Genomic DNA, 26,061 nt, shown 5'->3' with positions numbered 1-26,061 from the left:
TCCATTCCTGTCATCCTCCCCCATCCATCTATAGCTGTCAATTATTCTATTTCCCTTTCCTAGGAAGAGCTGTCCCTCAAATCCCTTACTCTATACCTAACCCCTGTGGTTCTATGGATTGTAGCTTGCTTATCCTTGACTTAACAGCTAATATCCAATGTAAGTGAATACATACCATATTTATCTTTCTGAGGTATCTTTACTTCACTTAAGATGTTTTCTTTTCTAGTTCCTACGAATTTAATTTTTTTAAATAGCTGAGTAATAATCTACTGTGTACACGTACCACATTTCCTTTATCCATTTATCTGTTTAGGGACATCGAGGTTGTATCCAATTTCTAGTTATTATTAATAGAGAAGCAATGAACATGGTTGAGAAAGTGTCTCTGTGTTAGGATAAAGCATATTTTAGATATATGCCTAAGAGTTATACAGCAGGATCTTGAAGTAGATTGATTCTATCTTCCTGAGGAAGCACCTCACTGATTTCCATAGTGGCTGTACAAGTTTGGATTCCCACCAGCAATGAATGAGTTTTCCTCTTACTTTATATCCCTACCAACATGAGCTGTCATTTGTTTTTATTGATCTTAGCTTTTCTAAGAGTGTACGATGAAATCACAAAGCAGTTTTGATTTGCATTTCCCTAATGACTAATCATGTTGAACATTTCTTTAAGTGTTTCTCAGCTATTTTAGTTTCCTATTTTGAGGATTATCTGTTTAGAACTGTACCCATTTTTTAATTGTTTTCTGTTTTGTTTTGTTTTGATTTCTTGATTTCTAATTTTTGGGATTCTTTATAAATTTTGCTTATTAGCTCTCTACTGGATATGGAGTTGGTAAAATATTCTCTCACTTTGTAGACTGCTGCTTTTCCCAAATGATGGTGTGTAGCAAGCTTTCTTTTGGCCTATCAACCAGCTCCCAAAGCTTATTGTTAGTTATGAATGCTCGGTCTTATGTTTGCTTCTTGCTAGCTCTTGTAATTTATATGAGCATGTTTCTCTTCATCTATGTTTTGCCTCAGGGCTTTTTACCTTTCTTTCATTCTGTATCTCTTACTCCATATCTGACTGACTGGTGGCTGCCTGGCTGCCTGGTCCCAGATGTCTCCCTCTTTTCCCCTCTCATTGTCCCCTCTTGTTCTCCTCTTGAGACTAGATTCCTGCTCCTCTTTATTCTCTATAACCATCATCCCTGCCTATCCATCTACTGCCTAGCTATTAGCCACTCAGCTCTTTATGGGATTAATCAGGTGCCTTAGGCAAGCATGGTGAAACAACAACACATCTTTACATAATTAAACAAATGCAGCAGAAACAAATGTAACACATCTTTGCCTAGTTAAACAAATATCCCATAACATTTCCCTCTTTTTGTCTAAATAAAAGGAAAGGTTATAACTTTAACATAGTAAAATTATATATTGTAAGATCAGTTATCAAGTAAGAGTTACATTTACAATATCCAGTCCCTTTGCATTTGGCAAATTCAGAGAAATCACTCTATTATCTATCCTATCTTGATGAGTCCAAAGCTCTTTACATAGTTTGCATTCCATCATTTCTTTCTAAGGAAAACTGCAACTATAACTATATAGTCTTCAACTCCATCAAAGACCCCAGAAGGGTATAATATTACCTGAGTAAACAGAAAGTGCAGAGCAAGCAACTTGCAAAACTAAAGAAATGACAGAGACATCTGGCTGCCTGGACAGTTACCCAAATTTCCTCTGAAACTTTGGAACATCCATCTTCAATCTATAGGCCTAGAATATCTGGCAGATTTTTCTATGAAGCAGGAATTTTGAAGGACTGTTCCACCTTGTTTTGGCAAAGTTCAACAGTCCTCTGTGTCCTTACTGTACAGTTTGGATGGTATACTGTCAGCAGTAGAGGCAAGGACATTTTCTAGCCAAAATGACTAGCTTTCCAACATGGAAAGCAAACTCTATGTGGAAGTTCTTCAGTGCCCATCCTCCTTTCTGAAGTATATTGGTACTGCCAGGAGCAAATGTGTCTCACTGTCATGAAAACTCTTATCTTAACAAAAGATTCTAAATGCCATATTCTATAAGTCTTTGAAGTGCTTGAAGACAATCTATCTAAAATATATCTCTGTATGATTGTGAATATATACCGAACATAATTACAAGTTTGATTGTTATAGATGACTAACTACTAGCCTGCATTTCTTAATTATCCTAAATGATTTATAATAATAGCTTTCAAGGACTAGAACTTTACCTTACATTTTTAAATGAACTGCATATGTACAATGCCTTAAAAAAAGAGTAGAAGCCGGGCGGTGGTGGCGCACGCCTTTAATCCCAGCACTTGGGAGGCAGAGGCAGGCAGATCTCTGTGAGTTCGAGGCCAGTCTGGGCTACCAAGTGAGTTCTAGGAAAGGCGCAAAGCTACATAGAGAAACCCTGTCTCGAAAAACCAAAAAAAAAAAAAAAAAAAAAAAAGAGTAGAAACATATATACAGGATGTGGTAACAAAAATAACCTTAAATTTGTATCAATATATATAAAAATCCATTAAACAAGAGTAGAAACATATATACAATAAGTTATAACAAGAAATAACCTTAAATTTGTATCAATATACAAAAATCTATACCAATGTAAAATATTTGAGATTAATACTTGCTTTTTCATTTAAAGTAGATTCAATAATCTACCCTTTCATCCTAGTATTCCTATATCCCCCTATTTCTTTTCAGAAAAAGATCCTTGAATCTAGCCTCCCTCATTTAGTTTCTTCCCAATCATAACCAATAGTAATTTGAAAATAATTCCCCTAAACAATGACAAGCATCTATAACCCACTAAATGACTGAAAACTACCCCTCCACCCTTGGGAATGTGGGTGTCATATTCCTAAAATTACTTCTTGTTTTCTGGGAGTGATGGTATCTTTAGGAGACTCTGAGAAAATTGAGATAATGGTCAAATCCTGGGAAAACTAGCTGTAACATTTGTTGTCCAGTCTCAGAACTGTTCCCATGCACAGGGATCAGTATATACATCTCCTGTCTTGTATTTTTTCTAGTTTATTTCTTTATGTCTATAGCCAAGGTTTTCAGGAGGTCTCCCCCAATCAAACCTGATCTCTGTTAACCTCGAAGGAAAACACAGACTTTTGTTTCCTTTGGAAACAAAAGCATAACCTCCTCCCCAGCACGATACTTCTGACTTTCATTTTAAAGTTAAGGCAACCCTAAAGTATCTAGGCTGGTTTAATTTAACAGCCCCTTTCACAATACTGTCTCTCAGCAGCTTTCATTCACTCATCAGCATTCAAAGAATTCAAAGTCAACACAATACCATACAGGATCCAGACTCCCTGTGTATTTCCCATCTCTCTCTCTCTCTCTCTCTCTCTCTCTCTCTCTCTCTCTCTCTCTCTCTCTGTGTGTGTGTGTGTGTGTGTGTGTGTGTGTGTGTGTCTGTCTCTCTCTGTCTCTCTCTCTCTCTTTGGTTTTTCGAGACAGGATTTCTCTGTGTAGCTTTGGTGCTTGTCCTAGATCTTGGCTGTAGACCAGGCTGGTCTTGAACTCACAGAGATCCACCTGGCTCTGCCTCCTGAGTGCTGGGATTAAAGGTGTGCACCACTGTGGCCCAGTGTATTTCCCATCTTTACATGGCTTATTTTTTTTATATTACTTTACTCAGTCTTTAAAGACTTTATTTTTGTAAACTATTTATTTTTCTTACGGCTGTTTATACTCATTTTCTTTTCTTTCTTAGCCTATACACATTTTTAAACACACTATAATCTGTTTAAGGTTTTTTTTTTTTCCAGTCTAGGCCTGTCTTACTGTGTGGCTCTAGCTTTTTCTGACCATGTGAGTCAAACCTTAAACTGCTAAGCCACTTTGTGCTCATGACTGCCTTCACCCCCCTCAGGTCCATGAAAGCTGACCTTTACACTTCACAGACCTGGCCAAGAGTTGCATTTAAATGGGAGCTGCATCTAACTGGAAGAGGCTCTTAACTGCCCCAGCTTTAGGAAGCTAGTACCAGCACTGTGGAAGACATTTTTATTTAGCTTTTTATTTCTGCTTAATATGCTCTGCAAATGCTTGCTGTACAACATAGCCTATTAAAGGAGCCATATCAGGTCCTATGTGGAAATTTGGGCCGCATGTTGGGTACCAAATGTAGCAAGGCTTTCTTTTGGGCCACCAATCAGCTCCCAAATCATGACACAAAGACTTATTATTAGTTAAGGATGCTCAGCATTATCTTATGCTCATTTCTTGCTAGCTCTTATAACTTATATTTACCTGTTTCTTTTCATCTACATTTTGCCTCAAGGCTTTTTTTTTTTTACCTTTCTTTCATTCTGTATGTCATACTCTGTATCTGACTGGCTGGTGGATGCCTGACTGGCTGGCCCTGGGCATCTCTGTCTCTTTCTCCCTCATTCTCCCCTCAAGCTTAGATTCCTCCTCTTCTTTATTCTCTCTGTCCAGCAGCCCTGCCTATACCTTCTACTACCTAGCTATTTGCCATGCAGCTTTTTATTAGACCAATCAGGTGCCTTATGCAAGATGAAACAGCAACCAATCTTTAACATAATTAAACAAAATGCAGCATAAACAAATGTAACACATCTTTGCCTATTTAAACAAATATTCCACAACAATTGTGTTCTTTGTGATGCAGAAGTTTTTCAATCTTATGAGCTCCCATTTGTTCATGTTTCTTATCTTAATGCCTGCATTAATGGTGTTCTATTCAGAATGACTTTTCCTGTGCCAATGAGTTCAAGGCTATTCCCTGCTTTCTCCTCAATCAGGTTCAGTGTATCTAGTTTTATGTTGGGGTCTTTTAAATATTTGGAGTTGATTTTTGTGCAAATTGATGAGTCTATATCTATTTGAATTATTCTACGTGCAGTTGTCTGGTTTTACCAGCACCATTTATTAAAGATACTGTCTTTTTTCATTGTGTATTTGTGGCTTCTTTATCAAAGATCAGGTGTGTGGATTTACGTCTAGATCTTCAAATTGATTCCATTGATCAATATGTCTGTTGTTATACCTACTGTAGTAGAGCAGCTGAGTTTTAGTGTAGACATAGTGTCTTGGCTGTTACTGATTGTGTTTTTACTCTGGTGTTTAGGCATCTGTGTTTGAGATTATTGTAATTGTAGGTGCTGATATCTGCTCTTGTTTTTGTTGGGTAGGCATTTTGTTCCTTAGTTTCTATTGCCCTCTCTGGTTCTTAGATAAGTATAGTGGTTGTGTATTGCTTGGCAGAAAATTCTTCTGAGATCCTGCCAGGTGTAACCAATGACATTACAGGTATAATGTGTTTCTAGGTATCGGGAGCTGATACTTAGCAATGGGGATGGGCTAGAAGGGGGAACTGGGGAAATCTACAGAGGTGAGTAAGAAAGATGTCCCTTCGGGATCTTCTTAGCACCCTGGAAATGGGGTCAGAGCGTGTGAAGAGGCCATAACAGGTGGTCTGCTATAGATCTGGGCATGAAACTGGGGATTGGATAGGGAGGCAAGGAGGAAGAATGAAGATCTGAAGTTCACCTACCTGCTTCTCTGCTGGATTTAATTCCTTTCCTGGCAGGAGTGGCCACAGGGTTCCCAGAGATAACTACTGAAATTGAGGACTGGAATAAAGATTGGAGCAGGGGGAAGGATAGTTGGAGGCCAAGATTGGTGTAATCCACTGAAGATGGGTGTGTGGAGGGAGGGTGGGCACAGCACGTGGTTTTCTATAAAACAGGGATGATACTGGGGGATTGGGTTTGGAAGAGAGAAGGGAGACGTGAAGGAATGCAGTTTCTCTACCTGCTTCACTGGCTGGTGGCTTGGTGTGAGGCTTTCCAGGGAATGCCTGATAAAGTAGGGAGCTGGAACAAAATAAATTTATAAATTTAAAAGGGCCATGATCCTATTATTAATCTCATGGGTAAAAGTTTGTATTATTTCTTTAAATACGGATCCATACATTAATATTAAAAGAAAAATAACTTTTTTACTTTTATTTTGTTTTAAATGTGTAACCAATTTTCAAATCAGAATTATGAGATCCATATTTCTATGTTTCCCTTTAATGATCTTCTCTAGTCAATTTTAGTAATCTAAGTTTCATAGAAAAATATTATATACAGAATTTAAAATGCAATGTCAAAAATTAATTCCTTACCAGGTATAAGTGACACATGCCTTTAACCCCAGCATTTGGGGGGCAGAAACAGGTGGATCTTTGTGAGTTTAAGGAAAGGAGTTTCAGGAAAACCAGGGCTATGTAGAAAGACCCTATCTCAAAAAAATAAAAAAGAACTAGTTCCTTAAATCAACTCCTTATTCCTTCCTTCCTTTGCTGTTTTTAAGACTCATACATACAGCACAAACTGGTAGTCCGTGCTATAGTGTTGCTGGTAAAAAGTAGTTGCTGTCTTCCTTTTTTACCTCAGTTTCTAGAGTTGGTAAGTGGCAGGGGTTGTGTATTCAGTGAACATAATTTGAAACACACCAGTTTGGCCAGTGAGATGGATAAAGGTGTTTGTTGTCAAGCCTGACAACCTGAGTTCAATTCCCAGGACACACACTATGAAAACAGAATTGACACACATAAGCTGTCTTCTGACATCCACGTGACCTAAGTGTGTGCGTGCACGCACATGCACACACACACACACCCCCCAAACTTTTTAAAAAATTAAAATAGAAAAGTCACCAAGTTTTGCATTTAGCTAATAGAAATATAAAGTATAGGAAAGAATAAATTCAAGAAATGAAAATGTAAAAAAAAGGCATAAAATAAAAGAACAATAAGATAATGAAAGAAAAAGTTGGGTATAGGTGCTCAACCTATAATTGGTAAAGATTAGGTGGGAGGACTGTTGTGAGTTCAAAACCTGCTTAGGCTACACAGTGGGTTTCAGGTCAGTCCAGCATAGAGTGAAACCCTGTCTCAACAAATAAATAAAAGAGACAATAAAGGTAATTAGTAAATGAAAAAATGCAAAAAGTTATTCTTTCTGTATGTCATTGAGTAGAAAAATAACTGACAATTTTTCTATAGAAAGGAAAGGTATGTAAACATGAAATCACTCTTTAGAAACTTTAAAATATAATAGGCTATCTTATAATGATATGTTGTAAACAGCTTCCAGATCAGAAAAATCAATAAAGAAGGAAGTGGTCTATTTTTTTTAATAGTCTAAGGCAACCTAACCATCAAAACAGGAAGGAAGTTGAGGAGAGAAAACCTTAGCTGAACTCTAAAATCCATCTTATTTGCATGCCAGTAAAAACATGTGTGCTTATCCAAATGAAAGGGGAGGAATAACGTCATAAGATTTCGGTCTTTTTTTATGAGAAACAGAAGAGCAGGAAATGCAACAAACATGTCCATGGTTTAAGTGGCAGGTGTCTTTTCATGTGGCAAAGAATTCAGCAAGATGAGAGTAGGCAACTGTATTCAGATAGTAGATAGGAGACAGGTCTCAAACCCTAGGACAAATGGATCTAAAGTCGATCTCCCAGCATCCCTCAGTTCCTAACTGTTACAGGGTCCTCCTGGCTGGTATACTCTACCTTGAACTTCTGCAGCCAAGGTATTAGGCTGGGCTGCTCTATCCCCAGAGGCTCTTCCCTATACAATTCAGCCATCTTGGTCACCCACCTGTCTTTTACATTTTGCCCTCTTGGCTGCTACATCTGGTTCTTCTCTATCCTTGCTCTCTTTCCCTCCCACCTCTCCTCACAGGGCTCAGGGTCATGTCTACTCTGGACTCTCCCTGATGTCCTTGCCCTGACTATGCTCCCCCTTTTATCTACAATACACTTTCTCCTCCACCATGTCATGTTTTTTCCTTGTCATTCCTTTTTTTTAATCGTTCAACATCAACCCTAATTAGAAAGAGAAATAACACATTATGCAAATGAGCAGATGCCTGTGATCAGGTAATATGTTGGCTATGGTCCTGTTCTGTCTCTGTCCATGAACTTTGGTGCCTTTATCCTGTCTTAGGGTTTAAAATCATGCATCAGTGGGAAACATGTGAGTCTGATTATCATCTAGACTTCTTCTGGAGCCCCTCACCATGTTAGAACTGCCTTTGTATTTCCGTCTGCATAGTTCTGAGCTCTGAGGTCCAACTCAGAGATTCCACTCTTCCAAGTCACATAGATGCCCACCTTCTCCTTTTCTCAACTGGGTTGATGGCCACTCCAGTCTTTTGTTTTTGAAGCTAAAAATCTTTAAAGCTCCTCGCATCCTCTTTTCCATAGCCCTCCACCTGATTTTGCTACTTTGCAATGTGCATCTAGAATCTGCTAGGCTCTCATTGTCTGCACTGTGCTGCTTCCAAAAGGAACATGGATCTCCTTCTGGCATCTCTTGGGAAGGTCACAGATTTGACACTATCCATCTGCAATATTTTTTCTATAGCATGAAGAGTAAATAAGCATATTTTTGCAACTGAGGGTGAGATAATTGTTTCACAATCACTGGACTTGATATCTCAGCCAGCCAAAAAGACAAAATATTTAACACATCCTAAGAGGTCCTATTTCCTTTGTCTCTTCTTCCTCCCGATCACCTACCTCTCATTTCTTCTTTGGTCTTATGACTTACTGTTCTCTCTTTGCTCTGGCTGCTCTGGGTTCCTGGGTTTTCTGCAAGGCTGAAGTCCTCTGCTACAGATCCTTGCTTGGTGGAATGGCTCTTTGTGTGACTGTTTCAGACTCCATGGGTTCCTTCAAGACTTTGCTCACACCTCATCCTGCTGTGTGGCTTATCCTCAACAGTCTATGCCTGTCTCTCCCATCCAGTGCTTGAGAGTCCCCCCCCATCCCATTTCTGCTTTTGATCCAGTCCTATTCACTGTCTACTAGAATGTGGTATTCTTTGTTTATTCTTGTTGCTGTGCATTTCCATCACAATACAAATGGTGATGGCTGCTTATGCAATTCAGTGACTTCTTCCATGATCTCAGAGGTGCTTTTCATTCACTGCTGGGATTCTACAAATAGTGAATTGTTCAGCTTCTTTGTAGGAAAAATTCTGTACACACACACACAAAAAAAAAAAAATGGTCAATTTCATTAATCATCAAAGGCCATGATTAAACAAGATATGCATATCTGTCAAAGTCTCTGCCTCCACACATAGTGTAGTGTCGAGGATTGGCAAAGACTTGACAAAGAACGTACCTTGGCACGTTATTATAAGACCAAAAGTAGAGTCACAGGGAGAGCAGGATGTCTGGGTGTTTGTTTGTAATGCCAGCCCTCCAATCCCCTGGGATGGGCATTCCAGAATGCCCACTGTGGTGCCGTACTCTATTACTAGAGGGAGAGAGAGAGAGAGAGAGAGAGAGAGAGAGAGAAAGACAGAGAGAGCAACTGGGGTCCAGTCAGGAGAGGGAAGAATAAAGCAAGTCCCTGGACATTTGAAATAATTAACAGGGGTCTGGAGAGATGGCTCAGTGGTTAAGAGTGTAAACGGTGCTTCCAGAGGACCCACATTCTGTTCCTAGCACCCACATCAGCTTCCTCACCACTGCCTATTACTCCAGCTCTGGGGAGCTGACATCCTCTTCTGGCCTCTGCAAGCACCTTCAATCCATGTGCATGCATGTAAAACACACACCACACACACATACACACATACACACACACACACACACACACACACACACACACACACACACACTCACTCACATAAATAAAAATAAATTAAATCTTGAAGTAAATTAACAGACTATACTCTTTACCCGTGGAGATTCATGATCCCAAATGTAAGACTGAACTGAGAATGATACAGGTCTACAAGGTTCCACCTTCGTGCTTCCCATTAAACACATATAGGGGACCAGGGACTCAGGGAGCTCATACACTAGCATGTGTGGAGATGTCGAAAGTCTAATTGGGAATACCACAACACACAGTGAGGGGTATTAGGATAAGCAGGTGATTGGCTAGTAGTGTGCAGGGGATATGGAGATATACCCATAAAAATTTAGTTTTGAAAAAAGTTGAAACAAGCAGGACAAACTATTGAGAAAATACATGCTCAGAAGTAAATTCTACTACATTCTGTACTTTATATATGCTATTCTGTACCGAATGTCTAAATATTTTATGCTTTACCTAGGAGAGATGCGCCAATCCTTCATATATGTAATATGTGGGAAATGATGTAACTGAGATTCACGTACAGTTCTGTGCAGGTCAGCTATGGTGACTGTGTCTGTGGCAAAATCCACAAGCAATCAACAGTAAATGAAAACCTATAAAGAACTTTGAGGAAACGTTTATTGACTTTTTGCCAAACTTTAGTTAAATTCTTCTATCTCTCCATCATCACTGTGAGCTTCTTCCGGTGTAAAGATGGTCTCCAGAAATACCTCTAAGTCTAACAGAAGTGGATGGAATGTTATAAAGAAGAGAATTTATAGCGGGCAGTCTGCTTTTGTGTCATTGTCTCAAATAATATACTAACTCTGAAGATGAAATGTACAGAAAGGACATCAGAACAGACCAAGCGAATAGGCTGGGTTTGGAATCTTTCTCCTGGGGTGTGTGCTGCCACCTAGTGGCATGCTAAGGACAGCATTGACAAGAGGAAGCCAGGGTACCAAACTTGTTAGGGATGTGTGTACTCTGGCTGGAATTATAAAAACCATCTAGCAGTCTTGGAATGAAATGTTGTGTCTCTGGACAGCAGCTTAGCCTATACCATGAATCTCTACACTAGTGACTGATGTGTTTGGACTGTGCTGTGTTTTGAACTGCCCGGACCCTCATTCTTCTTTGTCAGATGTGCTAGAACATGCTTGATGGAAATGTGAAATGAGCTGGTGGTCAGTACAACCTCGTGGCTGGGATGAGGCCCTCTGCGGAGGGAAAGTATGATTCTCACTGACCACAGAAGCTCTTCTCTCTCTTTGCAGCCTCCACTTCATCGTGTTTGACACCGAGACAGCTCATGACATCCTCAAGGTCTGGGACGGTCCTGTGGACAGCAACATTCTGCTGAAGGAGTGGAGTGGCTCGGCCCTGCCTGAAGACATCCACAGCACCTTCAACTCACTCACACTGCAGTTTGACAGCGACTTTTTCATCAGCAAGTCCGGCTTCTCCATCCAGTTTTCCAGTAGGTGCAAATATGGGTTCCTTCCTTTAACTTTCGTGTGTGCCAGGGCGCAGAGCTCTGGGTTCATATGTGATTGAGCAATGTGTGCTTAGCATAAATTGAGACTTGGAAAGGACTTATTGGAAAGGAGAAGAAATTTTTCTTTTCTTTTTCATTTAGGGGACAGAGATTTCTATTCTCATCTGTGAATGGGTTCATAACCAAGGTCCTTACGACAAAGGACAAATGAACACAAGAAAAACATTGCCAACTTTATTTATTATTGGTTTTGTGTAACTTGGGAACATCTGTAAGTGAAGATCTAAGGGAAGAGAGGAAGGCTCAGGTGGAAGCCTATGAGGGCAAATGGTATGACCAGATGGCAGTCAGCAGTGAGCCCTGTGAGCCCCGCTAGGGTAGAGTCTTCTCCACATCACTGTATGCCTTCCTCTGCTCATGGGAAAGACTGTTATGGCAGGAAAGTCATGTGACTAACCTTATAGAGGATTGAATGTGCTTGCTTCAAGAGCTGTAGAGGCAGGAGGTCACAGAGCTGCTTTTCTCAAATGCCAGTGGCTGTATTTTATGGTGGTATGTCCTCAGTTCATCATTGTCAAGAGTAGAGTTGGCTTGGAAACTGTGTATATTACCAGGTAGGGAATTATGTAGGGAAAAGAAAGTCTTCAAAGCTTTCACCTGGACAGCAACTCTCTAGGCAGCAGTAGGAGGCAGATGTCAAATGACATTAATATGGGAAAGTGGTGCTTGTGTCTGGGGTTCTCCTGTACCTGGCACTGAATCTGGGTTTCCTGATTTGAGTCTGTCTGGGACCTCAGGCACTTGCTAACAGGTCTTACTCACACTGTGCTTTCAAACTCCACTTTACAAGTGTCTGTATCCTTCCTCTGGCTAATGTATTAGCTGAATTATTACTGAGAGAGGCACATTCCCACATTTTAACTCTTACATACTTAAGATAGTCACATCCACACTGCCCAGCCCATTCAAACAAATTGATTCCTCAGAAGGATGGAACAGATACATTCTCTGGCAGTTCAAACATTTAGTACCCTCCAAAGAGCAGCAGACAGAGGTGCCATATAATTTGGTAACAGACATGGTCAGCCAAAGAATCCTGACAATAAACTTGCACCCACAGAGCCTGCCTCTTGGCATGTTTAGTATTTGCATGAGGAAATGTAAGGCTGAGGACAAGTGAATGCCTTCAAATGTCACCGATGAAATCAAGGTTACAGTCTCCACAAGTTCTTACTCTGGTGTCACTGTGCTTTGAGGCGATAACTTGCAGACACATGTCTTTACTTTTATTTTATCATTCTTTTGAGACAAGGCCTCATAGCCCAGGATGCCCACAAACTTGCCATGTAACCAGAGATAACCTTGAACTTCTGGTCTTCTGTCTCCACCTCCCAGGTGTTATGACTACAGGCATGAGTTTATGTGGTGCTGAGGATTGAAGGGAGGACTTTGTGCATGTTAACATGTACTCTACAGACAGAGCTACATCCCTGGCCACTGGAGCCATACCTTTATACGGAAGCATCTTTGCTGGACAATGGACCTGTCTGAAGATGCTTCCTTCAGTGACTGTCCTAGCTTGGTGATAAATAAATAAGTCCTTTAGTTCAGGATTGTGGCCCTTTGGCTTTCTGTTGTATAAATCACCCTTTGTTTTGGGATGTTGGTTATCAGTACACTTTATTTAGCAAACAAAAAGTCTGACAAGGTCATTTTCCCTTCCGCACACACTCTGGCTTTTACATTTTCAGCAGACTTTGTTTTCTACAACACTTTACAGTTCACAGAAAAGTTAAAGAGAAGTAGAGCATTCTCATAGATTTCTCTCAGCTGCTCGTGCGCTGACTTCCCATCTGTCCTTCTCCAGAGCGGCACTTTGTCAGTCTATGAGTCCAGCTGACACATCATTCTCTCCTGACACCCCAGTTCATGTCAGCACTTGCTCTGGCTGTTGTGGCCTGGGTTTAGACCAGGGTGTAAATACACATAGCCACCATCACAGTGTCATTCCAAAGAGTAATTACCTCCCAGCAACCCAGATCATAGAAAATGGACAGAAACCAGTGCGTTTTGCCTGATCACCGTGGCTCCTTCTGGCTCCTATGCCACTTAACCTGTTGCAGCTCTATTCCCTCACTGATGCTAGAAACAGCTTCTGTGGGTCCCAGGTACCAAAGACTAGAAGCCATCCAGGGGTCTCCCGGGCTGCCAATATCCAATTAGAATCGCTGCCTCGCATACTGAACAACCACCACATTCCTGATCTCTCCAGTGTGAGACGATCATTGTTGGATTATCTAGGCCATATTGTGATATTGTGGAAGCCACTCTAACTAAACGCCCCTTGAATGTGTCATTCATTCTATCCGTTCTGTCCCTTTAGAGGACCCAACAAACACAGTCAGATCAGTACCTTCTTGCTCCACCCCCAGCCTCTGAACATCCCTGACTACCTTCCACCTTGAGTTTGCCTTTCCCGAATGGGGCACAGCTGCCATGGCACATCACACAGCTTTCCTCATGGAGCTTCTTCCTCTTGGCACCACACAGTTCAATTTCAACCGTGTCTTTTCAAGGCTGGGTACCACACTTCATTTAAGAGGTGAGAGTAGCTCCCTGTGGAAGGAACGTTGAGTTCACTTATCTATCACCCACCAGCTGAAGGATGTCTCAACAGTGTCCAAGTTTGGTCACCTATGAATGCAGCTGCTAGAAACTTCTATGTGAAGGGTTTGTATAGACATAAACTTTCAGTGCAGTTGATTAAAGATCACAGTACTCAGTCACATGGTTAAGGATACTTAGCTCTATAACTGTCCCCTCAATTTTTAAAAATGTTTCCATTTCAAAAATAGTATATAACCCTCAAGATCCCTAATTTTCCTATATCATTTCATGAGTCTTTGTATTAAAAGAACATGTTCCTGCCGGGCTGTGATGGCACACACCTTTAATCCCAGCACTCGGGAGGCAGAGGCAGATGGATCTCTGTGAGTTCGAGGCCAGCCTGGTCTACCAAGTGAGTTCCAGGAAAGGTGCAAAGCTACACAGAGAAACCCTGTCTCGAAAAACCAAAAAAAAAAAAAAAAGAATATGTTCCTAATTCAGGGTAGGAAAAGGAATTTTAGATACTTTTTTCCCTCCATATAATAATTTAATATATTGTCAGGAAGAATACACCTACAGATGTTTCTATAGAAAAGAAACTATGATGTCATTCCACAGTGACCCTAGGTATTTATTACTTTACAACATGTGGAGTTATAGACAAGGACCTGAATGTTGCCAATCCCTCATAATTTAGCAGAGTCTTTCCACATTCTCCTACTGTCCTAATCAATAAACCTCTAGACGTGCCATGTGCATGGAGAAATGCTGTGTTTACCCCTCTCTCTCTGTCTCTGTCTCTGACTCTCTCTCTCTCTCTCTCTCTCTCTCTCTCTCTCTCTCTCTCTCTTGTTTTATTTAGAGGTAGAGTCTCACTATGTAGTTCCGGCTAGCCTAGAACACTCCACCCTCCCACTTCTGCCTCCCTGTGCTGGGATTGCTGGTGCTTCTGCACTTAACTTCAGACTGTCTCTAGATGAGTCTCTGTATAGCTAGAGTTGTCCTGCCTGGCCCACAGTCAGGACAAATCTCTCTCACCTGCCAGTCCCACAGCCGCTCAGACCCGACCAAGTAAACACAGAGACTTATATTGGTTACAAACTGTATGGTCGTGGCAGGCTTCTTGCTAACTGTTCTTACAGCTTAAATTAATCCATTTCTATAAATCTATACCTTGCCACGTGGCTCATGGCTTACCGGCATCTTCACATGCTGTTTGTCACCGTGGCAACTGGCAGTGTCTCTCTGACTCAGCCTTCCACTTCCCAGCTTTATTCTTCTCCTTGTCCCGCCTACACTTCCTGCCTAGCCACTGGCCAATCAGTGATTTATTTATTGACCAATCAGCAACACACTTGACATACAGACCATCCCACAGCATCTCTGTAAGATCATCTTCAAGTTCACAGAAAAGAAAAAAAATCAGGATAAAAACATGGTATATCTGTGACTTGGGAAGTTTGGTCTCTTTCTTGGCCTGCAGTAAGGAGAGTATGACCCTCTGTCTCTATGCTTGTGGCTGAGTTGGCTTAGAATGGCAGAGAAAGTTGCCAAATTCAAGGCTGCATTCCCTAAAGAGAACAGTGTGGTTTCCAGGACTAGACACAGCAGGGCAGGGTGGGGATAGCACCAAAAGGTAAGGATAGCACAGAATCACATGACACCCAGAAACAGTGTCCACACAGGAGAGCAGAGGTAGCTGGAGAGGCATATAGAAGAAAGTACAGGCACACAAGAACATAAACAACCACCAAAGAGCTTGAACAAGCATGGGAGACACAAGAGACACAGGTGAGGCATCCAGAGAGTCAGAACCCACTGGTGAGCAGCAGCATGTACCTCAGAGCCCAGCATGGAATGAGATGGGTGCTTTTACTGCAGGAACTTGTGGGTAAGATGGCAGACTAGAAGCTGCCTCTTTGTGAGACTCTAAAGGGGATAGTAAAACTGAAAAAAAAAAGAAAGAAAACTCTCAATTCTAAAGAGACAAAGAGGGAGGACTTTAGAAATCTACAACAGACGTAAAAAAGACACCTGAACACTGCAATGCATAGTAAGAAGTAGAACATAGACAGAGATTCAGTCTTGTTCCTGGTAGGGGATGGGAGGTAAAAGCCACTTCCAAAATCAGTTAGATTCGCCTTGCTTTGTATCCTGGGTTACATAGAAAATCTCCAAACACAACAGAAGAGTTGTCCAGACCAACAGACACACAAGTCACAACACAGAGACACATAGCATGAGAAGGCCAAGTGTCAGGACACAATGACACTTCTAAAAGACCCTAACTCCTCAGCTACTGCAGGCAAAGATTTCAACAAAGGGAAATTACCAAGTGCAAATCTCAAAAAGGTTTCTGGAGAGAAGATAAATTCAACCCAGGGCCTGGAGAGGAAGGTCAGTAACAAAGGAAGAAGTTGGCAAAATGCCCAAGAATATCAGAATGATGGATGGAGAAGTCAGAAAGCTGAAAGAAAATTCAACAACAACAACAAAATAACTGATAATTAAAAGAAAATAGAATCTTTGGAAACAAAAGTCTCTTTGACTCAAGCAATAAACACTATGAAAAACATCAAGAGGAAAGAATACCAGGGTTTGAGTACACTCGGCACACATAAGAATCAAATAAGTGAACATATTCGCAATGTCTACTAACTTGAGATATGATCAAGATACCAAACTTGAGAATTCATGGTCAAGAAGAAGCTGAGACAAACGTTAAAGGTGCAAAGAATCTACTCAATGAAATTCCCCAAATCTGGAGAAAGAATTGTCTATCCAAATACCCCAAACAGGTATGACAAGAAAAGAATCTCTCCCCCCAAATTATAATCAAGATGTAAAAAGTACAAAGCAAAGAGACAACACTAAAAGCCATAGAAGAAAAAAACACCACCTCACTTACAAAGGTGGAAACATCAGAATAACTTCAGATTAAAAACATCGGCAACCTTCCAAGCCTGGATAGCATGGGATGATGTAATCTGAGTCCCAAAAGTAAGCAGCTGCCAACCAAGAAGGCTGCATCTATCAAAGAGAGCTTTTTAAATTGATGGAGAAAACTAGCAGGAACTGTAGTAATTCATGACCATCAAACCTGTACTGCAGGAGATATTTAAGGAACATTATTCACAGAAGAAGGAGACAGTTTCAATGGCATGATCATAAGAAAGAGCAAATTTCATGAGTAGAGTGTCTGAGCCAATGAGAGCTAAGATAGAATCTATCATGTCCAACACAGTAATCCAAGAGAGCCAGTGGAAGCTAAGAAACAAACAATGATCTGACTATGTTAGTTTGGTCCTCTAAAGGAACAGAACTGATAAAATGAATTACATATCCAAGGACGATTTAATTAGAGTGGCCTCTACAATATCAAAATATGGCCCAGATAGTCCAACAATGACCACCTTACACTGGGCGACCAGGAATGTGGTAGGTGCCCAATATGTGAGGCAGCAGTTTTAATCTGGTACAGGCAGCCTGGGAGATTCCTGGAGGGCTTTTAGTCTTTGGTACCTTGGGCTCCCAACAAGCTGTACTCTAGTGTCAGTGAAGAAATACAGCTACAATGGGTTAAGTGATGTTGCCAGAAGGCGCAAAGGCAATCCAACAAAAAGCAATGTTTTTTCCCCATTTTCTATTATCTGGGCTGCTATCCATATTTAGGGTGGGTCTTTCCTCTTCAGATAATTTAATCAAGAAAACCCCCCTTAGGAGCTCTGATGCTTTTGCAATTGCCGTATCTTCTTGATGAGTTGTTTCTTTCTCCCTTCTGAGTAATTTTGGTTTGAAGTTGACTTTATCAGATGTCAGAAGTAACTGCAATGGTTTCTGTTTATGTGATAGTCTTCTATCCTTTGACTTTCAGCCTGTGGGTGTCTTTAACTGTGGGATGTGTTTCTTGGGATCAATAGATGTTAGATCTTGTTATTGAACTGAAATCTCCATCTCTTCATTGAGTTGAGGACCAAAGAACAATATATAGAGTCAATCATGCAATGACATGGTACTTGGAAAACATAAGACTGAAAGTCTAAGAAAAATGATGAGGAGAAAAACAGAAAATACCAAAGATGATGATGGTAATAATAATAATAATAATAATAATAATAATAATAATAAAAGCAGAGTTGAAATCGGGGAGCTTACTATAGATTCAAATGAAATACAGAGAAACTCTAGGGCACAGTTTAAAACACTGGACAATCTAGACTAAATGAATAAATGTCTAGACACATAGGACTAACCTAAATTAAACCCAGATGTTATAAATAACTGGAGCAAGTTAATAAAAATCAGTGAGATTGAAGCAGTAATAAAAAGTCTCCTCACAAAGAAAAGGCCAAGAACAGTTGGATTGCCTGGTGAACTGAAAGAAGACCTAACAGCAATGCTCCCAGAATGTTCCACAGAATAGACAGAGAAGGGTCACAGCCAACCTCTGATTAGCATAGTCCTAAAGCCACAACAGCAACAACAAAGAAATAAGCTATTGACTAATGTACATAGCTATAAAAATCCTCAATAAAAGTTTTGCAAATCAATTCAAGAACACGTTAAGGTCATATATCATGACCACACTGATTTCATTCCAAAGAAGAAAGGGTGGTTACACAGATACAAATCTGTAAGAATGCTTCAGCACACATGCACTTAAAGAAAGAAGTCTCATGATCATTTCAATCAGCGCAGAAAAGGCCTTTGATGAAAAATTCAATATCCATTTGTGATTAAAGTCATGAAGAACTGGCAACAGAAGGAGCAAACCCCACCATCAGAAAGGCTACGTTTGAGGGCATTGTACTAAACGGGAGAAATGTTGAATGAGACAAGGCTGCCTACTCTATTCTTAGTCAATATAATGCTCAATGTCTTAGTTAAATAGAAATAGAAAAAAACTATAAAGGATAAGGGTAGAAATTTAAGAAGTCGAATTATCTGTATTTGTAGATAACAGGATCCTATATTCCAGAGGCTCCAAAAACTATAAACCACTGTAAAACCATTAAACACTTACACTAAAGTCAACACAGAGAATCAATAGTTCTTCTATGTACGTATAACCAACTCACCATGAAAGAAATTATAAAAGAGTCCTATTCACAACAGCTTTTAAAATATCCATAAAATATAATAAATGTAGCCACAGGGGTGAAAGACTTCTACAATGAAAATTTAAGGACAGTGATGGAAGAAACTGGAAGATGAGGATCAGTAGATCTCTAATGATCACGCATGGGCAGAATAACTGTTGTGAAAATCATTATACACTTAAAGTGATCTGTGTATTTATTGCAGACCCCACCGAGATTTCAATGGCATTCTCCACAGAAATAGAAAAATCAATACTAAGATTTAAATGGGAAAACAAGAGGCACTATGTAGCTAAATCTGTTCTTAGTTAAAAAAAAAAAAAAAAAAAAAAAGCAATGTTGGAGATAGGGTAGTAGCTGATCTCAAACTATATTACAGAGCCATAGTAACAGAACAGCAAGATGCTGGCATAGAAACTGACATGCAGTGAAGATTATCAAATAGTAAAGGAGACCAAGAAATAAACCCACACAACTGCAATTATTCAAGTTTTGGCAATGGTGTCAAAAACATGTGCTGGGGAAAAATAGCCTATTAAACAAAAGGTGCTGGGAATACTGGATTTCTACATGTAGTAGAACATAGAATAGACCTGTACCTCTCAGCCCACTTACAGACCAACTCAAAATTCATCAAAGACCTTAGCTAAATATATGAAACAGAGGCAAATAAAAGACTCCATGATGTAAGCATAGGTAAGGACTGCCTGACCCCAATAGCACAGGAATTAGTTCCAAAAACTAACAAATGGAATTGCATGAATTTTAAAAAGTTTGCCTGGCAAAGTAAATAGTTACCAGAATGAAGAACCAACTCTTAGAACAGGAATAAATTCTTGACCAAGTATACATCCAAGGGCTAACCTCAAAAATATAAGGAACTACATTAGGAAAGAATCCAATCAATAAATGAGCTAATGAACTAAACAATTCTCTGAAGAAGACACACAAATGGCCAAAAAATACTGTAAAATACATTCAATATCCTTAGCTCTGAGGAGAATTCAAAATACAACTTCTTTGAGTTCCCATCTCCCCCTAGTCAGAATGGCTCCTGTTGAATGTATTCAAAGGACTTCAATGTGTGATGTGGCCACTCTATCCCCTGCAAACCAGGGAACTCAGCCTCCCTCAAACATCTCTACAGATGCCTTAGGAATAAATGCCCATGTGCAGATTTGTTGGTGAGGACTCAGTCCTGAACAGTTGTGAGGAAGGGTTTTCTGCCCCTGGCTGATTATCACAAGTTCTTGCTGTGTCTCCTCAGTTTTGACTGCTGAGGTACACATTCTATTCTTTACTGCAGGGCATGGGCCTGTGTTGGACTTTCCCATGGCCTGGCTTCTTATGTGCTTCTTTTACTCATCCGTGTTTAGTACGTTGAGGCTAGTTGAAAACCCAGCAGAATATTTTCATTCTCTAATGTTCTGATTTTTAAGTGAGCACAAGTTATTCTATCAATAATAGACTTTAAAAAGTGTTATTAGTGATCATGTCACCCACTTTAAAATAATGCTCAGGGTCTGGGACTCAGTAGGTAGAAGGCTTGACTATCATTCATGAAGACCTGGGTTCAAGCCTCCGCATTGTAAAAACTGGTCATGATGGTTGACACCTGTGATTGTAACACTTGTAGGTGAGAACAGGAGGATGAGAAAGTTCAAGGCTATCCTCAGCTACCTAGAGCATTAGAGGGCAGCCTGAGTTACGAGACCCCATCTCAAAAAGAAATAGAATTGGGTGGGATGGGACAGAATGGAATAAAAGAGTAAAATAAGATAAAATACAAATATTGAGCTAGGAACATTGTCCCCACAGCTGCTGCTGCTTCTGTGGTGTCTGTGATTCAAGGCCTCAAAGGAACTAGAAGGTGTCACACAGTGGCCTGTGTGTTTCCCTTCACTTTGTGTAAGACAAAAATCTCCTCCCCAGGGAGATGAACCCTGGGTTCTAGGAAGATATCACCCGTCAAATGTCCATTGTCTTGCCTGCTTCGCATAGCGTGTAAAATGGGGGCATGCTGAGTGCTGCAATTATGTCCACTGTAATCAGCCAAACACTTTCCATTACTGTGTAATTACCATTTAATCATGCATGAAACACAAGAAAATGGAGTGCATCGCCCAAAACTGACCTTCCCTCGTGGGTTAAGTCAACTTGGGCTGTTTCTCCAATGGCTGACTAGAGAGCTACCAGCTTTTGTACTCTAGGGAAAATGATGGGAGTAGCTTTACAAGATCTGACTCTGCTGGATCAATATCTTGATAGCTAGCAGTAGTGGCCGAGGGCTACATGACTGGTCTCTCTAATTTACTTTATTGAAAGATAATTTAATAGTCATGTTTTCATTTAAAAGTAATTGGTTGTTTACAACAGGGGGAGCCTTTGGCCCTGCTAATTGCTGAATGGGGTAGGACTGTTTTATAGGAGAGAAACTATTAGAAACTGAAGGCTTATGAGGTGAAGATCTAGGCAAAAACAGCCTGTGACGAGTGCCTCTGCAACCACTGAGCCTGTCTGCTTTTTCAGAACATTCTAGCATTTTGTAGAAAACAGATCACACAATAGTGCATCATTAATTGTGGACAAGTCATGGTTAAGGAGAGTTGCATCATCCTTTTTAAAATACGTATTTTATTTTTTTTGTGTGTGTAAGAGAGAGGATATTTATGTATGCATACATGTGTGCAAAAGCCTGCATAGGTCAGTAGAGGGTATCATATCCTCTGGAAATGAAGTTACAGGTGGTTGTGAGCCACTATGGTTGCTGAAAAGCAAACCTTGATTCCTTGAAAGAGCAGCAAGCAGTCTTAACCTCTGAGCCTTCTGCCCAGTGTCATCTTTGATGTGCCTAGTCACATGGCCTCTGAAATATACATGCCTAACAATGTGCTTTGAATGACGGAGACAATGATGCTGAAATTCTTGGTCATAATTCTGTGTGGTGCTGGAGTCTTAGCTTTGCTCTTTCTTAATTGGCAGTGTTTATGGCAAGTGAGAGGTGAGAAATGATTCGCTCCACACTCTTCCTACTCTTCGTTCCATCTTTATTACCCAATGGTTCCCAATCTTGTCACACAACCTGCAAGTCTTTCCCAGTATATCCCTGTCAACCAGGCTCCTAAACAGCCTCCTTCAAAACCTTGATGCTGAGGGCTTTCCTCCCTTTGGGGACATTCTCTCCACTTGTGTTACTGTCTACAGATATCCCTGCCTTACCCACTCCATTTTGATCATTCACAGGGTCCCTTCTCTCCCCTGCCCTGGATATATGCATATCATATCATAGGAGGAGTTGCTCAGAGACACCTGCTCTTCTCTGTTAATACTGTTATAAAGTCATTGACTTTTTCACCAAGCTTCAACAAAGATACACAAGAGGTGTAGCTATAGTCATATCTGCTTTGTCAACCTGTAGGATGCTAATTAAATAACTTCATTTTGACATCTGCAGCTATCTCAAAAAGAACATGACTCTCACTGGAGACTGTCTGTGCCAATGGCCTAAATTTCCAACAAGGTTAAGAGGCTGGTCTCTATTACACAACTACCTTCTACTGGTCTCTACCAAAAAGAGCATCAGCTCCTGGCACTGAGTCTGATCACACTGAGTTCAGTTTAAGAAAAGCTTTTTTTATTCCTCAGAGAGCACATCAACCCAAGTCAATCCTACTTGGGGCAGCCTCCATGTTGCCAGTTATGGTACACTGCGAGCCCACCTCTGTCTAGAAGAAACTCTGAGTCTGCTATGTGGCCTCAGAGTGGTGAGCCCAGGTTCTCTCTCTTTAGTCTATCCTCACTCACACTCCATGCCCTGTTTCCTGACTTTTCAGCTTGCATTGTACCTTCCATGGAATCCATTGTTCCTCCATCACCCAGCCATTTCTCGCTCCTGCTGGGGTGCTCACTTCTAAGTTGCAGATGACAACCACTCCTTTGAGGAAACTTAAGAGCAGTGGGGGACTGCTTCCTGGCAGTTGATCCATCCATCCTTCTACTCAAAGAATATTGATATGGCACCTAGACACCTGTGTTTACCACCTGCCTCCTGCCTGACCCCTGATGAAATTTTGTCTTCACTTTTTCATCCAATCCCTCTTCTTGGGCTAGGTTCTGCTCATTTCTCACTTTTCAGCTATTGGTTCTGGTGACACTATGCATCTTCTAAGTGGGTGTTTTATGTCTGTTCTAATATTCACAGTTCTTAGAGAGCTCTGATCACCTAAGAATCCCCTTAATGAGATGTATGTGGAATTGCATCTTAAAGGGTTTGAAGACATTTTTCCCAGACAATTCAGATGGTTAAAAATCACTGAGGATACAAGCCTGAGTGATGATTTGGCAGCAATACAGCATTATTAAAGAGACCACGAAACATTCACATATTAGCAATTCCATCACTACTTGCAAAGAAAATAGAATATGTGCATGTATAATGCATATGCGTGTATATACAACTGAGTAGCATGTAGAGTATACATATAACTATGAACATAATACAACTCACACTTACTGTGAACTCTGTGAGAGCAGAGGAATCTCAGATGTAGATGCACACCCCTCATAGTTATGTAGTTTTCAGACAGACTGGGCAGAATGAGCCCACCCTTGGTGGCTGGGCATGGCTCCATTTGCTGCAGTTCTGTAACCTCAAGTATGTGTACCAGATTCCATTAGCATCTGTCTCCTAGTTAATTAGGCTAAATAGAAGTTAACACTCTTTTTACTGCTGCACAGTTTTAGTGAGCCTGCCCACAAAGGTGAGGACACAAAGGCACTTTGATGTGTTTCCTCCAAACACTGGGTAGTGATTATTTATTCTTGGTTCTGGAGGCACACTGACTCCAGGGAAGCATTATGTGATAAACGATTCAGTCCGCGGTTCTCAAATTAGATTTTCCCCTCTCTTTGGCCTCCTGCTTCACAACACTCAATTCAAACAGACAACAGAGCGATTCTCCTGACGCCTGCTTGGCAGGACAACCACAATCCTGCAGTTCTGACTGAGAAGCAGGAGGAGTAGTAAATGCCTGAATACCATGTTGCAGTGCCAGGGTGACTGGGCGGGCAGATATTTGCATGCTGCTTATAGCTGAGGCAATGGACCTCCTGACATCAGGAACCAAGCACCTGTTACCAGTGACACACAGGCAGATTACAGGATGCTTAATGGAGGCCTTTAATGATTTCCCCACCTCTAGTCCGCCTCTTTCAATAAAAGCATTGCTAGTGCTAGCAGCAACTAGAAAGCCAAGAATCAATTTAACTACTGTCAGAGATGTGAACAAATGTTTTCAAGAGGGTCTTTGCAGGATAAGAGTTAACATTTCCAATTGTTTTTATTTTATTTGTTATAAGGAAATTAAATCTAAGTAAGTGAACAAAGGACCTTGTAGCTCATGAATATGGAAATTTGTAATTTGTGGACATTTAAAAGTTTTAATATTAGCATTTCTATTGGATATACAGCATTTTGAAATAAGCTTAAATAGCATACAGTTTTTCAAACACCAAAGAGCAAGGGTATTTGGCTTTTAAAAGTTCTTTATTTTTGATAAGATGAAATGAAAATTTCTAATTAATTTTTGTCTCTGCATATTTATAGCTGCCTTTTTGTGAGAAGTTTGTTTGAGTTCATAAAGCATGATTCTTGCCTATGAACATGTCGTAGAGAAACCCACTTTAAGAAGAAATGAACTGTTAATCTCATGTGCCCAGTGTTTGATGTGATCTAATTTGAACAGTCACATAGTATCCTATGTACAAGCGATGGCTGTATTTATTTGTAAGAATAGAAAGATAATGACTTACATATGTCGCTCCCTAGACTCTACATTGGCCTCCCAGAGCTTATTCTAAGTCTCAGGTTTAAGATAAAGAGCTAAAGTTACAATGTATAAATGATGACATTACAATGTCACTATGGGAAATTGCAAGAATAGTTACAAAAGTTAAGTGACAGAAGTAACAGCTGAATGCCAAAGTAAAAACAAGTGTGTGTCAGGGTGGGGGTGGAGGTACAACCTAGCTTAACAGCTATATCAGCAACCTTCTGGAATACTTTATTCTCACTTAATAATCTTGAAAGCTTTTCCTGGGATTCCTACTGGGTTCTTGCCTTTAATGAAACCCGTGTGACTGTACTATGAAATCAAAGAGGTTGATTTATTTTTTGAAGTCTTTTCAGATGTAAATCTCGATATACACATCTGTATGGTAGGAATACCACAAGGCGTATTTTCATAGCCAGGAAACACATAGCAACAGGTGAGATCAAAAATGCAAATTTACAGGGCCAGAGCATGGTTCAGCAGTCAAGAGGACCTTTGTTGCTGTTACGGAGGACCAGAGTGTGGTTCCCAGCACCCATGTCGGGAGGCACGCAACATTCTGTAACTCCAGTTCTAGAAGACCCAACCCCCTCCTCTGGCCTCCCTGGACATCCACCCATGCCCACATACCCATGTACTCCCATACACATATATGCACAAACACACACACATACACTTCCATACACACACACACACGCACACAACCACAACTCCACCACACACACATACATACCCATACCCACCCACCTCCACACATAGATACATAAAAATAAAAATAAATCTTACGAAAAAGAAAGAAGAGGAGAATTTACCATGGGGGAATATCAGCCTAAAGGACTGATGAGGATATGTCCTAAGCCTGTTTAGCGCTATTGGTGCCGGTATCCCTGTTCCTGTCTACACAGGTATCTTAACACTTGTCTCTCCTCTCACAAGCTAAACCCTTTCGTGTTCTAGGATGTTGCATACATCTGTCTGGGGAGTCCTTGTCCTTTTACTTATACACTTTGTCTTTCTTCCAGCTTACAGCACCAGCCTCCTGGGTAATAGGAACTGTGTTAGCTGGAATGGGCTTTTGTGTGGTTGATGTTCGTTAAATGCTCATTATCCAAAGCAAGCAGCCACCGTGACCTGCAGTGGATGCTGCTATCAGCGTGTTTGTGCCTCTTCAAATTTGTCAACAGTTACAGGAATTTTACAACATGAAATTGCCAGTGCGTCTGCCACAAAAGAACATTCAGAAATGCACGATCTGTGTGACAAGTTCTGGCAACTTTGAGTTTTGAAATTAAATATGTATGTGCACATGATTTCCTGTAATGAAAACAATATTAAATGAGGCAAAGCATGTATTCACTGTGC

General features: G+C 40.5%; 1 protein-coding gene across 2 annotated transcripts in view; it reads left to right on the top strand.

Moving 5' to 3' along the window:
- The window catches only part of Csmd1 (CUB and Sushi multiple domains 1), a 1,596,844-nt gene that overhangs the window by 1,357,523 nt on the left and 213,260 nt on the right, over positions 1 to 26,061 (top strand). For both annotated transcript variants that reach the window (XM_052751771.1, XM_052751770.1), the window contains exon 26: positions 10,942 to 11,144. In XM_052751771.1, coding sequence (XP_052607731.1) covers positions 10,942 to 11,144 — 203 coding nt within the window. The remainder of the gene's footprint in view (positions 1 to 10,941; positions 11,145 to 26,061) is intronic.

This window comes from Peromyscus californicus, unplaced genomic scaffold (assembly GCF_007827085.1).
Source record: "Peromyscus californicus insignis strain IS unplaced genomic scaffold, ASM782708v3 Scaffold_23__1_contigs__length_62951481, whole genome shotgun sequence".
NCBI lineage: Eukaryota > Metazoa > Chordata > Mammalia > Rodentia > Cricetidae > Peromyscus > Peromyscus californicus.
Note: the sequence above shows the minus strand (reverse complement) of the source record. Positions and strands in the feature narration are given on the sequence as shown.